Here is a 14,866-nt window from a genome sequence, read left to right as displayed (position 1 = left end):
TTATATAATCCGTATATGATGTCATCAGAGGTTGACTCTCAAACACCAGACCAGGTTTTTATAGTTTTACATGAACAAAATGATTCTAAATGCAGGCAGTTTTCAATGCATGGCGTCTACAATATTTGGTAATACGAGTGTAAAGCCATTTACAGCCGCCATTGCAGTACATTGATGAGACAATAGCCACTGCAGGAAGTACGCTGTGGGAAACTGCTAACACATGAGTCTGTTACCTAGTATGTCTTATTTTCTCTGATTATATCTACTATATTTGCCAGTACAAATGTAAAGGTGGCTATAGGGGTGTTATTTCATGTCTAGAGGGCTCTAATAATGTAAAAAAAAAACAGCATTTAGAAGATGCAAACAAGTTTTCTGTGCCATATCTATGAAAATCTTGAATTTATTAAGTCAATTTTTGCAAAGTAGGATTTATCATGGTCGAGTCTGGAACCAATTAACCGTGATAGATGAGGGACAACTGTATGTAAAAATAAGATGAATTGCAGAATACCACCACACGCATTCGTGGGCGAACACAGCTCGTTAGCATTAAAGCTGCAGACACACTAAACAACATGCTGACTAAAGGCACTTTCAACTGTCTAACTTCCAGCATCACTGCTCGATGTTGGATAACACTTCCAGTACACTATTTAAAATTGTAGAACCTTTTAAACAGTTTACAACAATAAAAAAGTCAACCTTTGAAAACGAAATCAGGTGTATCAGCTAGCCGGGTTTCCAATTAGGACTTGGATCGCCCACTTTCCCTGCATGCCTCATTTAGTTGGCCGAGACACTTTAGAAGAAGACGGCGCTGAAATTATGCCTCACGACAGCCGTCCAATTCTCTCTGCCCTCGTTTAGTTGCTTAGTAACACCTGCGGGTTGAGTGAACGGGCAACCATTGCTCAGCATCAGAGACGCAGACCCTCTGCTCGCGACATCACTTTGCTCTGTTCGGACTCTGCAGAGAGCTCGGGGGCAGAGCCGCGTTGTGTGTCTTTAGTGTGTGTGTATGTCTGTATAACTTCTCTGCTCCAGATGCTTTGAGTTAGTGGGAGTCAGTGAGTGGGAGTGTGGATGTGCATGTGTGCGCTTACACTGTTGCCATCATGTGGGAGTTTGGCCAATTCCACTGGCTGTATTTAAGATAATGATTGGAGGATAACTTGCTATGAGTCACTTTTTATTGCAGCATCTCATACCATAGATTTTGACAATAATGTGTGGCATTCAAAGGGACATTCAGGGACAACAGTTTTTCTTGTATTTGGATATTAGGAATAACAAATGGAGCTTTTTAATTTGGTAACGCAGGCTGCACGAGCGGTGGTGTGGTTAGCGCACAGGCCTCTCAGCCAGGAGACCCGAGTTCAATTCCACCCTTGGCCATCTCTGTGTGGAGTTTGCATGTTCTCCCCGTGCATGTGTGGGTTTTCTCCGGGTACTCCGTTTTTCTTCCACATTCCAAAAACATGCTAGGTTAATTGGCGACTCCAAATTGTCCATAGGTATGAATGTGAGTGTGAATGGTTGTTTGTCTATATGTGCCCTGTGATTGGCTGGCCGCAACCCTTGTGTGGATAAGCGGTAGAAAATGAATGAATGAATGAATTTGGCAACACCTCTTGGCATAGAAAAAGAGATAACATCTTGTTTTATTCAGTAATGTAGTCCTCATTCTGCTTCATAAATGTCGAAATAAATGCAATCGAATCTCTTGGATTGTGTCCAATCTCCCTTTCTAGAGCAGAGCACAGCCAAGTCTATACTACCGGAGGCTTGGGTGGACTTAGAGGACTTTCCCAAATGTTTCAGGTATCTCAAATGATGATCATAGCACCTCCAAAAACGACACTTTTTTCACATTTATGTTGTTTCCCCTCCCCCACCAGTCGCCTGCTGGTGTTCTATAACCCGGAAGCTTACCCACACCAAGCCCACAGGTCTCTTCTGAAGGTACGCTCTTTCTCATTCTTCTGTGGATATGACACATCATGTTCAGGTCAACCACCACATTTCAGTTGGATTCTCAAACTTGTAATTTTCTTGTGGTAAAGCCAATCTTTAGCTGATTTGGGGGCATTGTCATGCTGAAAGGTGAAATAGAAGCCACCGTGCAAGCATTAGTGCCCTACTGTACTATCTGTCCTCAGGGAGTCACATCAACTCTCAGCACAGCTCTCAAGGTGTTTGTCAGTCAGTGTGTGTGTGTGTGTGTGTGTGTGTGTGTATGCATATCTGCTTGGACAGCGTCACATCTGCTTGTCATTGCAGACACGTAGGCATTATCTCCACCCTTGTCGTTGTCGCCCCTCTCCTTGTGTTTTCGTAGGCATTATCTCCACCCTTGTCGTTGTCGCCCCTCTCCTTGTGTTTTGGTTTGTCGTGTCTATCTCACCTGACTGACTCCACTCCCATACCCCCATCCTCCGTCCTCGCTTCCATTAAGCCGAGCCTCTATCACTTTATCTTTCATCCCCTCCCTGTGGCTTCCAGCGCTTCATTTTCTTTGCCTTCGTACTGATAAGTGTGCCCTGTGTGTGTGTGTGTTGCAGTCTTCATGTGCAAGAGGCACTTACTACCTGTACATGGACAGCCTGCATCCTTTTAAGATCCTCATCAGTTTCTCTGTCCTGCTTCGCTGGGGAGAAACGGAAAGTAAGTCCCTTTGCTCAACAGCAAGCGCAAAGATTAGAACCTATACCATAAATGCTCTAATAATAATCGGAAGCAGCCAATAATAATAGGATGTTTTGATTGGGCTGTATAAAAAGGTGCAATAATAAGCATATTACACAACCCAGCAACAAACAATACCGCCGATGAGTTAATTTTGAACTGCCATTTTAAAACACATGAAGAGGTAGAGGTTTTCTGTTATTTATGTTTAATATGTTTTAGTTTCTCTGATTATATCTACTATATTGGGTAATAAGAGTGTAGGGAGGACTATAGGGGTGCTGTTTCATGTCTACAGGGCTCTAATAATGTTGAAAATCATATTTAGAAGATTGAAAACCTTTTTTCTATGTCATATTGAATTTATTACCATTGAACCCAACTTCACGGAAATTTGTCAGTCCACATAAGTATAATGATAGTTGCACATTACTTACAGACTAAAGAATATTTGAGAAACGAAAAAGTGCCCGGTATGCGTTCAACCATATCAGTTTGTGTGTTAATGCCATTGTTTTGTTTTGGGTTTTTTTTACCCTGTGGGTTATTTGCGTTTGTCAACCACACACTCGACGGCACTCAGAGTCTTGGTTAATGGAATGTAGCATTGGAACATTTAAGGTAAATATGGAAAAGCATGGACGAGGTCTGTTTTTTGTTTGTGATAATTGACTCTGTATCTCCCACGTGACGTCTCAGGCAGTGACATCCAATCAGCTCCAAGCCCGGGACTCCTTCAGGCTGCCCCATACCATTGGAAGAGCCGCCAGTGCCAGCCGCCTATATTCACAATTGAAACCAACTCCTTCAAAGCCATTGTGCTGAACTTATCACCAGGGTAACAACATCTTCATGGTTTACATTTTCTTCACACACTTTACACAAGGAAGTCCTGATGAAGAGGACCAAGACTTGAATGTCCAGTGCTTGGCCCATAAGTAGAGGGGTCTGGTTTATGGCACCAGGTGCAGACAGGGTGTGCAGCAGGGTAATTACTGCCAGCTCCCAGTCACACACTCTCTGTTATTGTAATGGTCATCTGCTCTTTGCACACTCTCTTCTCTTGCTATTTCTCAGCATTAATGGCAGCTCATCTGTATGCGCTTCACTATTTGCCAATTAGTTTCAACGTGTTCTTTCTTGTTTCCATCATTCAAACATGCTGTTCTGCTTTGATCTTTGTCATTTTTTTTCTTGACGTCTCCGCTCCCCCTTTCTTTCACTTTGTCCGTTTCCCCATTTTCTCACCCAACAGTCATTTCCTTCATCTTAATTTTGGACGCCGTCTCTGTGTTTGATAGCGCTCGCCGGGGCTCTGCCTCGGTGCTCATCCATCTCGTTGGTATGCGACGGCTGAATTATGTAAAGCTAATGGAGCCGAGTTTCTCTTTTCACAGGTCTGACCAGACTGTGAACTCAGCTTGGTGCTTTGGCTGAGATCATGCCAGGCTGCTTCTCCTTTGACTGGGCCGCGCTCAGTGTCACCAAAAACATATTTCAAAGAAGACGGGTAGAAGGGAAAAAAAAAAAACATGCTTCTGTTTCCTCCCTCAGGCGCCATGTTTTTGCCCTTCACGCAAATGCAGAGCTGGGCTACCATGTTCACCTGTGCAGCAAGATGCCTTTCTTCTTCGGGGACGAGGACACCATCATGTCACAATGTACCAAGGTCAAACACACTGCACAATGTATGCTCACTTGTTATACCGCTCAAGATATCGAGATCCCATCCCATAATAGCTTAGCCCGTAAACAAAATCATGACATGTTATATGCTTGTATGCAGTTGCACTTTGCAAGCAAACACATGGCCTGAAGCGATTGGGACTGTATGACTGACAAAAGGGCTCACTCTGTTCATGCCATTGTTCTGTGTAACAAACGCAGCAAGGTGCTGAAACCAATGCACAGAGTGAAACGCAAAATGATCGAGTTCATTTTCATTTATTGTGTGATTCATTCATTTATAGTCATGGAAGAAATTATGAAACCACTTTGTTGCTTCAGTTTCTTGTTCATCTCACTGCAAAAGTGGTACCAAATAAGTTGGGACAGAAATATGATGGATATTTACTAACAGTACTAACTAACAGCTTCCTTTGTTGTTTAAACAGGAAAGTCTTCGTTTCATGGAGAAGGCAATGTCTATCATGCGGGCCTTGTCTAAAATGGTAGCTACCTTTTATGACAAGCGCGGACGCAACCGTCAAGCAAGAAGCACCCTGGAGGAGATTTACTGCCCCAAAGAAAAGACCCCATTAGAAAAATGGCAGATCCACAAGGTTGGACACTGTTTACACTGGAGTATAGTATTATGTACTTATAAACATTTTCAGTGCCAGCCTCATTCAGAATCTGTCAAGACTGCTCCATCCGTCAATCACTGCTCACATCCCGCCTCTTTCTCTCCTATATGCGCACCCTTAGGTGTTCAGCTTGGCCCTCTACTACATGCTGTGTGATGCCCTGGGCAGGAGAATGACCCCACAGGAGCGCTTCGCCATAATGGTCCTCACTGTTGACCCTTCACTCCTGGCTAGGGCACCCAGAGCACGCTCTCCTGCATGTAACAGTCATTTCTGGCTGGTTCTATGTGTTCATTTTATCATAGTAGTTTTTAGTAGTCTTGTACTTCAATGGGTTGGTATATGATGTCTTTTGCAAACACGCACTAAAATGACAACTGACACAGTACAAGCAAACTACTGTATTAACTACAGTGTTAGTATCACTAAGCCAGGCTTTTCAAATATTTCATACATTTTTCCACAAAAAATGTTGCAAGAAAATAAATAATGAAATGATAATATTCAAATGAATATAATTATTTAAGCAAATCAAAAAAATATTTCAAATATTTAAATATACTTCTAATAATATATTTACTAAATATAGCTGTATATTTATATATATGCATTTATATAATAGCCAGAATACAGCTATTATATTTTATAGTTTTTGTAATTTCAAGAAACACAGTACTAGTACTTAATAAATAGAAACAATATTTTACTAAACAATCAAATATTACAAAGAAATTACAGTGTGATAACATGAAAATACATTTTTAAGCCTGCCTAAAATAATACTTAAAATATTTCAATATGCCCTATGCACTAATATTATATATTGACTAAATAAGTATCCAAAAATTAATAGATTATAATGTATCGTGCAATAGATACTGTTTGAGGAAACGGTATTAATACTAAAAAATGCAGTATTTAACTAGGCTTTTCAAGTATTGGAAGAATACTGTTTGAATATAAACCTGTTTAAATATACTCTGGATATACATACATGGACTAAATGGAAAAAAATAAAATGGATATACATACATGGACTAAATGGAAAAAAATAAAAGCATAAATAACTCACTATATTCCAATATACCTATGATAATTTTGTATTTTATAATATATGTATGTATAATAGCCACTATTTGAGTGGGAAAAGTGTTGATCATTTCCAGTGCAAGTGTTCATTTGTCGCTGTTGTTTTGCACGGCTATTCTTCAAAAAGTGCATGAAGAGTCGGAGCCTCCAGAAAATTGGAACGACAGGCATCCAACAGCTGAGGAGGTCAAGGCGGCAACTCTTCTGCAGGCTGCGTTCAGGGGACGCTTGGTGCGACTGGTCCTCAAATCCTCCAAATCTGGTAACCCGACACACAAAGAAAACTCGCACATCCCAACTTTAATACCAACAGTTTGTGTGACAATACACGCTGTTGTCGTAACTGCAATTTCCTGCTCTCCTCCGATGATTTGCACGACTCGGGGAGGCTGAACGGGCTGCAGCAGCAGCAGCAGTAGTAGTCGCACATCTGTCTCCATGAAGGGATTATGATGCACTGTCCAAACACATAAAAGCATGCACAAGACACCGTCTGCTTTCGCTGGTCACAGTTTGATCTAGCCTGGTGGCATGTATTGAGCCTCTGAGCAGAGTATGAGACTGCCAGTCTTTCTAATACGTCCTGACAGAGCAGGGGTTGCCGCAGTGGTAATACATACACATAGCCTAAAAGGCACGCATGCACACCACATCCTTTGCAGTCTTGTTGTTTTTTTTTGTGTGTGTGCTGGAGGCGAGGGTATATTTCGCTTTGGTATGTTTGATATTTCCCGATATTTTCCCCAGTAGTGTGTCATTTTACTGTCAAGGTAAAGTCTCACTTTGCCCAGATGCTCTCTTTTTATACCAGAGGCCTGAAGCTAACTGTGCCTTCTAAAGGCACAACACATGACAATGTCACTCCCTGAATAACATGCACATATGGGAGTTGGCCACTGCCTCATTAAAGGAGCATTTGCATAAAACAGGACAGAACGATAGGTTCAGTGGGAATTTGACTCTTCTTTTATAGCTTGCATAGCAACTAGTGGAGCACATTTTTTTTTCAAATAGGTTTACTCATTAGTCAAGAATGACAGCTACTGAAAGCACCAAATATTAAAACGTATTCAGGAAAAGAACAAATGGGCTTTTCGATTGACACCGCCACTTTTCCTTGCCCCCCCTGGGGATATCAACATAGTAGTTCTTTATCTGTCTGTGACCTGCCTTGGCCCCAGTGATAATAGCATCAATTTAGATGAGAAGAAATTATTTAATTCTTATGTTATTGTTCATTGAAAAGCCAAAACAAAGCCGCCTGTGGACGCCCTTACACTGTTGCTATGTCAATATACAGTAAGAATAATACATGTACTCCTATTTCCACTCCCCAAAATACATTGAGCAATTGCTGCTTCCCGCTGTAAAAGTAGGTCATCCTCGATGAATGTTTCATGTATTGGCAATGTGCATTGTCTTTCATCTTTAATCGTACTTTGCCTTGTGCTTGTGTCCTCCTCGTCCATCCAGCTGTAAAAGGGAAGAGCTGCGCATCTTCAGTCCTTTCAGACATGTGGTCAAGGGTTGAGTCCGACACTGACAAACACGCCTCCACCTTGCTATGGTAAATGAAGGTTATACTGTCTTGAATGGCCTTAGTCTTTTCACACAGCGTTTCAAAGCAGTGCAGGTGAGATTATTAAGAGGGCTCCCCGCTACTGCTGCTACAGTATGTGCTGTATATTTGATATCCTGTCATCCCTTTGAGCCTCTCTACGTTGCCACACGCCCAGAATTGGCTCCCTCTCCTGGTTGTGGTGGCCTGTGGCGGCCAGGCAGGGAGCATTTTTCCACATTGTGTTCCATCTTTTTCCCAGTGGTACCATCTGCTGTTTATCCTTACGTTGTTCCAATCAGCTAGCAGCGTCTGCCATATGACCTGCTGCCTGGGGAAGTATGTTTGCGCATGAGCGCCTGCTCGCGTGTATGGAGGCTTCTTTTTTTTCCTTTTTTTAAATAGTGGAACCCTTAAGGTCAATCACAGTCTGTTCCACGATGCTTGTTGACCTCTTCATTGTTCATATTTAAACAAAAACAGTCAATAGAAATAGGAATTCTTCCTGCATCGGCTATTATCTCATCAATGTAATGGTCGATATAGTAGACATAATCATAGAGTAAATAAGCCATTTAAGACGTTCATAAAATTCTTGCTTTTGTGTCACAGTAAATGTGTTCCCCAGGGGACCTTAGTGGCCAGCGGACAGATGTGTGGACAGGAAGTGACATCAGAGGTTCAGAGTTGAGTTTTAGCTTGTCGCATCTCATTATTGTGCCTGTTCTGGCGATCATGTCTGATGCTTGTCTCACTGAACAATTACTGACACCTAGTGGCCAAAGTACAAACTACTTTCACAATTAGCATGCATCATCTGCCTTGTAATTGTATTTTTGTTAATTTAGGAATTTTTATGCTAGAAAATGTCCAATTTATGCCAAGAATAAGCACAATTTGGTTAAATATGCATTTTTTTTAGTAGGCTGGATTCAAACATGAAGCAGCGATAGGTGAGGGATGAGCGATGTTCGAACCGCGATGTAGCGAGGACGTCCGTGTACATCCCATTCTTCTTTAACTATTAATGTCAGCCAGGACAAAGAACCGTGGACCACTTTAGTTGCTACACTACCGCTACATCACAAACAATAACTTAATTTGGTTTTATCATTCTTCTGTCACTGGTATTTTCTGTGGAAGCATGACGGCATATTTTATGTTTAGCAAGTTAAATTTTTTGCTCTTTTGCATGTGTAATTTTGTGTGAAACTGATGTTTGTGTGTTTCCTTCACAGGAACATGTTTGAACTTTATGATAAAAAGGCCACACTCTACCCCTGTCAGCTGGATGAATGGACCAAAATAGTTTTTGCCGATTACTCCGTCAGCTTCCCAGACAAAGCCACCTCTTGGATTTTGATCTTTAGGTTTGTCTATGTTTGTCACTTGGCGGGTTTAGAATGGATTTGACAAATGGAATGATAAATTCAGATTGCTATAACATGGAATTTAATCATTTATTTTCTCTGTGTTGTGTGTGTGTGTGTGTGTGTGTGTGTGTGTGTGTGTGTGTGTGTGTGTGTGTGTGTGTGTGTGTGTGTGTGTGTGTGTGTGTGTGTGTGTGTGTGTGTGTGTGTGTGTGTGTGTGTGTGTGTGTGTGTGTGTGTGTGTGTGTGTGTGTGTGTGTGTGTGTGTGTGTGTGTGTGTGTGTGTGTGTGTGTGTGTGTGTGTGTGTGTGTGTGTGTGTGTGTGTGTGTGTGTGTGTGTGTGTGTGTGTGTGTGTGTGTGTGTGTGTGTGTGTGTGTGTGTGTGTGTGTGTGTGTGTGTGTGTGTGTGTGTGTGTGTGTGTGTGTGTGTGTGTGTGTGTGTGTGTGTGTGTGTGTGTGTGTGTGTGTGTGTGTGTGTGTGTGTGTGTGTGTGTGTGTGTGTGTGTGTGTGTGTGTGTGTGTGTGTGTGTGTGTGTGTGTGTGTGTGTGTGTGTGTGTGTGTGTGTGTGTGTGTGTGTGTGTGTGTGTGTGTGTGTGTGTGTGTGTGTGTGTGTGTGTGTGTGTGTGTGTGTGTGTGTGTGTGTGTGTGTGTGTGTGTGTGTGTGTGTGTGTGTGTGTGTGTGTGTGTGTGTGTGTGTGTGTGTGTGTGTGTGTGTGTGTGTGTGTGTGTGTGTGTGTGTGTGTGTGTGTGTGTGTGTGTGTGTGTGTGTGTGTGTGTGTGTGTGTGTGTGTGTGTGTGTGTGTGTGTGTGTGTGTGTGTGTGTGTGTGTGTGTGTGTGTGTGTGTGTGTGTGTGTGTGTGTGTGTGTGTGTGTGTGTGTGTGTGTGTGTGTGTGTGTGTGTGTGTGTGTGTGTGTGTGTGTGTGTGTGTGTGTGTGTGTGTGTGTGTGTGTGTGTGTGTGTGTGTGTGTGTGTGTGTGTGTGTGTGTGTGTGTGTGTGTGTGTGTGTGTGTGTGTGTGTGTGTGTGTGTGTGTGTGTGTGTGTGTGTGTGTGTGTGTGTGTGTGTGTGTGTGTGTGTGTGTGTGTGTGTGTGTGTGTGTGTGTGTGTGTGTGTGTGTGTGTGTGTGTGTGTGTGTGTGTGTGTGTGTGTGTGTGTGTGTGTGTGTGTGTGTGTGTGTGTGTGTGTGTGTGTGTGTGTGTGTGTGTGTGTGTGTGTGTGTGTGTGTGTGTGTGTGTGTGTGTGTGTGTGTGTGTGTGTGTGTGTGTGTGTGTGTGTGTGTGTGTGTGTGTGTGTGTGTGTGTGTGTGTGTGTGTGTGTGTGTGTGTGTGTGTGTGTGTGTGTGTGTGTGTGTGTGTGTGTGTGTGTGTGTGTGTGTGTGTGTGTGTGTGTGTGTGTGTGTGTGTGTGTGTGTGTGTGTGTGTGTGTGTGTGTGTGTGTGTGTGTGTGTGTGTGTGTGTGTGTGTGTGTGTGTGTGTGTGTGTGTGTGTGTGTGTGTGTGTGTGTGTGTGTGTGTGTGTGTGTGTGTGTGTGTGTGTGTGTGTGTGTGTGTGTGTGTGTGTGTGTGTGTGTGTGTGTGTGTGTGTGTGTGTGTGTGTGTGTGTGTGTGTGTGTGTGTGTGTGTGTGTGTGTGTGTGTGTGTGTGTGTGTGTGTGTGTGTGTGTGTGTGTGTGTGTGTGTGTGTGTGTGTGTGTGTGTGTGTGTGTGTGTGTGAAGGGAGGTGTTCTTTTTTACTAGGGAGACATTGGTGTTACCAAAGGTCTACTGCACTATTCCCCATTCCCGGCTGCACATCATAAATAACGACACGGGAGAAGAGCTGACCAAGCTCATCACAAGAATCCCGCCCCATCTTTATCAACCCAACATGGTTGCGTCTATTCACCACTAAATTAAAGATTAATGTCAAATCCTTCAAGCATATATATTTTTCTAAATCTCCCATTGCAGCTGGGTTACACCTTTGTGGCCGAGGCGATCACCACCGAATGGCCCCCTGCTGGTTCCAAGTGGACCTTGCGTTTGACTTGTACAAGGGAGCCTCTGCCGAAATTGTCCCACCCATCTCCACTCAGCACATTTTCCATGCAGGAATTCCAGGATTATTATATTCCTAACAAGAAGAATATTATATGTGGGTAAGAGCAAGTAGCACCACACCTCATTAACCTTAGGGTCTCTTTAAACGGTATACTCATGTAAATTAGCCAGGCATTAACAGCAGTTGTTGCTGTTCTTGTCTCTTTTTGTACCCCTCTTATCCCCGCACTCCCCTCTCTGTTTTCTGTTTTCTTCTTTTCTATCCCCTCCTGCTCATGTTTTGCGACACTTGTTTTGTAGCAGGTTGCAGAAAGTGTTGTGTTTCAGTATATATTTTTTTCAAATGTTAGATTTATCTGCAATTTGTAATGTTTTTGCAGCTATTCTGTGAAGGTGACCGAACCGGTTCTCATCACTATTCACTTTAAGACATCCTGTCCACATGTGATGATACGTTTGTCCATTTTGGACCACAAGGAAGAAATGGCCAGTGCCACCGGGCAAGGCGTCACCGTGATTCCCGTGTTCAACTTCCTACCCAGCAAAGAAGAGGAGGAGGAGGATGAGGAGGAGCCATTAGGTTTGGGATGTGTTTTTAATGTATGTTTTATGTGTTATTTTTAGAATTTAACCAAGCGGAGATAGCTTTTTTCCCATTAGAGTAAAGTTTCCCAACTATTTAATTTGCTTTCCAATTCCTGCTGTAATAACAGGACGCAACACTCGCCATTTGTCTTCCTTTTCCTCCGACTCAGGCCTTTGCTCTCCTTGTTACAGCTCCCAGTTGCACAGTAGAGGAGGAGAACCAGAACATAACCCCCACCCAGGAGAATGAAATCAAGGAATTAGACGGCAGTCAAGAAGAAGACGAGGAGGGCAGTACATCTGGGAAATCAGACTCTGCAGCTGACCACTCGCAGCCGCCCACCGAGACGCCGGCAACACCGGTAACGCCGACTGCATGTATTCACGGGTTGCTCTGACACTTTCCTTCTCTCTCTTACTGCTGCTTCTTCTCCTCCTCTCCCACTTGCTTTCTGCTTGTGTTCGTATGAATTTTTCACTGCCAAATACTCATAGCACCTTACTTGCAGACTCGCGCACGCACATGAACTTACCCACCCACCCACTCACATTCTCTCACACAGACAAAATGCTCAAGAGAAGAGCAGCAGAAACCAGAGGGATGCTTTTCTTGTTAGTGTCTGGCTTTGCCAGGGAGCAGTAATGTATGATCAGCTATCTGAACATACAGCATACATGCTGGTTGCAGTACACCATGTACTTCGGCATCCAAGAAAAATGAGTAGCGCCGTCGCGGTAATGAAACGGATCATGTCGAATCCAGTAAATCATCAGCGGGAGGCGTATTGATTTGTCCTTAAGACCACTGATCAATTAGAGCAGACATCTTTGATTAAAAATGATGTTCTCCTTCACCGACTGCCACAGGAGACGGTGTTGGCAGCTTCTAGACTGTTTAAATATGTTTACCTAAAGGCAAAACAATTACCGTGTACATGTGCATCATTTCTCAGTATTTTACACTGACGTTTTATCTGTATTTGTTTGACAGGAGCATAAGTATGTGGTGAGGGCAGAGGTGCTGCGTCAGAGCTGGGATTTGGATGATACTCAGTTGGCTTTTGCCCATCTGCTCAGTTACAGAGAAACCCAAGGTACCCTCAGCCAAGTTCCCCATCTCGTATCACACATGAGAACCACTGTGAACACAACACAATATGGCTGCTTCGTTTAGCAAATCAAAATTTTGCCTTGATAAACATTATGTACTGTATCTCACCAAAGTCAGTACACCCCTTACGTTTCAGACACCATTTTGCTCTCTTAAGGTGGTACAAGGTCTTCGGGGTACGTACAGCACGTGTTCCATTTCTAGACAGTGACATAAGTCTGATTTTATACTGAAATTAACTCCTAAGTCACTCATTAGTACATTAATAAAACACTATATACACAAATGAAAATAAAATCCAAAGCACTATCAACTTCATAGCACAGAGATCATTAAACAATTTTTAGAGTCGGCGTGCACATTAAAAGTGGAAAAACGACAAGTGTTTTTTGTGTCATGTGTTTGTTTGTTAAATAAAAACAAGCAGCCGGCAAAGGTAGTATCTGCCACACAGGTGAGCAGGAGTGGAGGTCCACATCTGTACCGCTGCTCAGTGCCGGGCTATAAGCTGCATAAACCCCTCCACAATGCAATCAACCCCTGAGGCCAAAAAGGCAACACCTCGACTTCCTAGCAAACCACGCATGAGTGTGTGAAGTGGGAAAATAGAGCAAAAAGACATTTAACTAGAAAGACTCAAATGTTGATATTAAAAATTAATAAAAACAAAAGGACTTGTCTTTAAATATATGTAGAACATTTTTTTTGGGTGTGTGTTTTGATGAATATGAAAGGACTGCTTGACAGTCCTGACGTAAATAGACAAAGAGTAGAGGAGACAAAAACCGTGAGCTGGCACTTCAAGTTGGACCTATTAATGCTGACACGCCTATTGGAAAGGCAGCATTGCAAGAAATGCTGCAAACGTTAAACAGACAGTACAAATTGCCCTTGAGGAAAATACTTGTGACAAACGCCAATTGCGCAACTTTATAGAGTGAAAGATGACATATTAAAGGAAATATTGCATTATGATATTGTAACTGGTTTATTTGGTCTCATGTTAATACCTTTTTTGTCAATTTGTGGGACAATAAGTATTTCAAAACACAACTCGGTTAAATAAAAAAAGGTTCCTATTTGTCATATTTTTTCATTGTACTTTTCTTAAAATGAATGTAAAAACCTCTGGACCCAATCACGTTCAACCCTACTATCCACTGATGACTCAGCAGAGTGTCATTCCTGTCTAAGTAGCTGCCAATATATTTATATCCAAGTTTCTTTTCTGTAGTATTGTCTGTTGTGAAGATAGAAAAAGATGATACTGTATACGTGAGCTTTGGTGCAGCTTTTGTGTATTAGTCCACTGACCACACAAGCCTCCTATGGTTTTCCAATAAGCTGGTGGAAGTGGGTCAATAGGAAGTCAAATGAAGTTTGCTCCTCTTGCCCCATGGTGCCCTGGGAAATATCTCAGCAGGAAAGTGAATTAATTTCACCCAGTTAAACCGCGTCTCAGCGGTGAGGCTGTGCCCTTGATCATGCTCCCTATATGCTACACGGATAGTGCACACCACGGCGCGCGCTTTGAAACCCCTTTTAACAAGCTCAAATAGTGCTGTGTGCATGTCTAATGCACAGCTGCACGCCATGACTGGATGTATGTATGTACTGCTTCAGCATGTCAGTGTTGAGCACCTAAACAACGCCACTGTGTTTTCATGAACCGACTTGTCCACATGAATATCAGGCTTTAGCATCGCAAGCGGACATCGTGCTGCATTTCCAAACGGCTTAGACGAGCCTAACTTGGCAGGGTGTCATCTAAATGATGGATCATTGTGGGAAGGGAGCCTTTACGTTTGTGTCCAGTTTAACTGTGAAGTGCAACAGTGCCACCTAGCAGAGGTGTGCCCACATGACAGATGCTCACACTCAAGATGCAAAACTCACAAAGTTAACATCTAAGATCATTTGTGTCAGCATCCATCAAAGTATTTACAAAGCACCCTCTCTTTGCAACATGCAGTCTTCTTCCCTGAGGAAGTGGCGGACTCTGACACATCGAGCAATGAAGAGCAGATCATCGAAGTGCCAGCCAAACCTAACAAGAAAGGCCAAGACGACAAGGAAATCCACGGCGGCTCATCTGTCTCGAAGGAAGAAACGGTAATA

The 14,866-nt window shown here is 42.8% G+C and overlaps 1 protein-coding gene across 5 annotated transcripts in view; it reads left to right on the top strand.

Annotated features, from left to right (window-relative positions):
* Positions 1 to 14,866, top strand: part of adgb (androglobin) — a 34,536-nt gene that overhangs the window by 14,780 nt on the left and 4,890 nt on the right. For all 5 annotated transcript variants that reach the window (XM_058057598.1, XM_058057602.1, XM_058057599.1 and 2 more), the window contains 16 exons: positions 1,758 to 1,827; positions 1,905 to 1,968; positions 2,568 to 2,670; positions 3,391 to 3,529; positions 4,246 to 4,360; positions 4,806 to 4,973; positions 5,119 to 5,257; positions 6,214 to 6,348; positions 7,560 to 7,653; positions 8,883 to 9,014; positions 10,729 to 10,882; positions 10,963 to 11,150; positions 11,433 to 11,632; positions 11,830 to 11,999; positions 12,629 to 12,731; positions 14,721 to 14,860. In XM_058057598.1, the coding sequence (XP_057913581.1) occupies positions 1,758 to 1,827; positions 1,905 to 1,968; positions 2,568 to 2,670; positions 3,391 to 3,529; positions 4,246 to 4,360; positions 4,806 to 4,973; positions 5,119 to 5,257; positions 6,214 to 6,348; positions 7,560 to 7,653; positions 8,883 to 9,014; positions 10,729 to 10,882; positions 10,963 to 11,150; positions 11,433 to 11,632; positions 11,830 to 11,999; positions 12,629 to 12,731; positions 14,721 to 14,860 (2,114 nt within the window). The remainder of the gene's footprint in view (positions 1 to 1,757; positions 1,828 to 1,904; positions 1,969 to 2,567; positions 2,671 to 3,390; positions 3,530 to 4,245; positions 4,361 to 4,805; positions 4,974 to 5,118; positions 5,258 to 6,213; positions 6,349 to 7,559; positions 7,654 to 8,882; positions 9,015 to 10,728; positions 10,883 to 10,962; positions 11,151 to 11,432; positions 11,633 to 11,829; positions 12,000 to 12,628; positions 12,732 to 14,720; positions 14,861 to 14,866) is intronic.

This window comes from Doryrhamphus excisus, chromosome 19 (genome assembly GCF_030265055.1).
Source record: "Doryrhamphus excisus isolate RoL2022-K1 chromosome 19, RoL_Dexc_1.0, whole genome shotgun sequence".
Taxonomy (NCBI): Eukaryota; Metazoa; Chordata; class Actinopteri; order Syngnathiformes; family Syngnathidae; genus Doryrhamphus; species Doryrhamphus excisus.
Note: the sequence above shows the minus strand (reverse complement) of the source record. Positions and strands in the feature narration are given on the sequence as shown.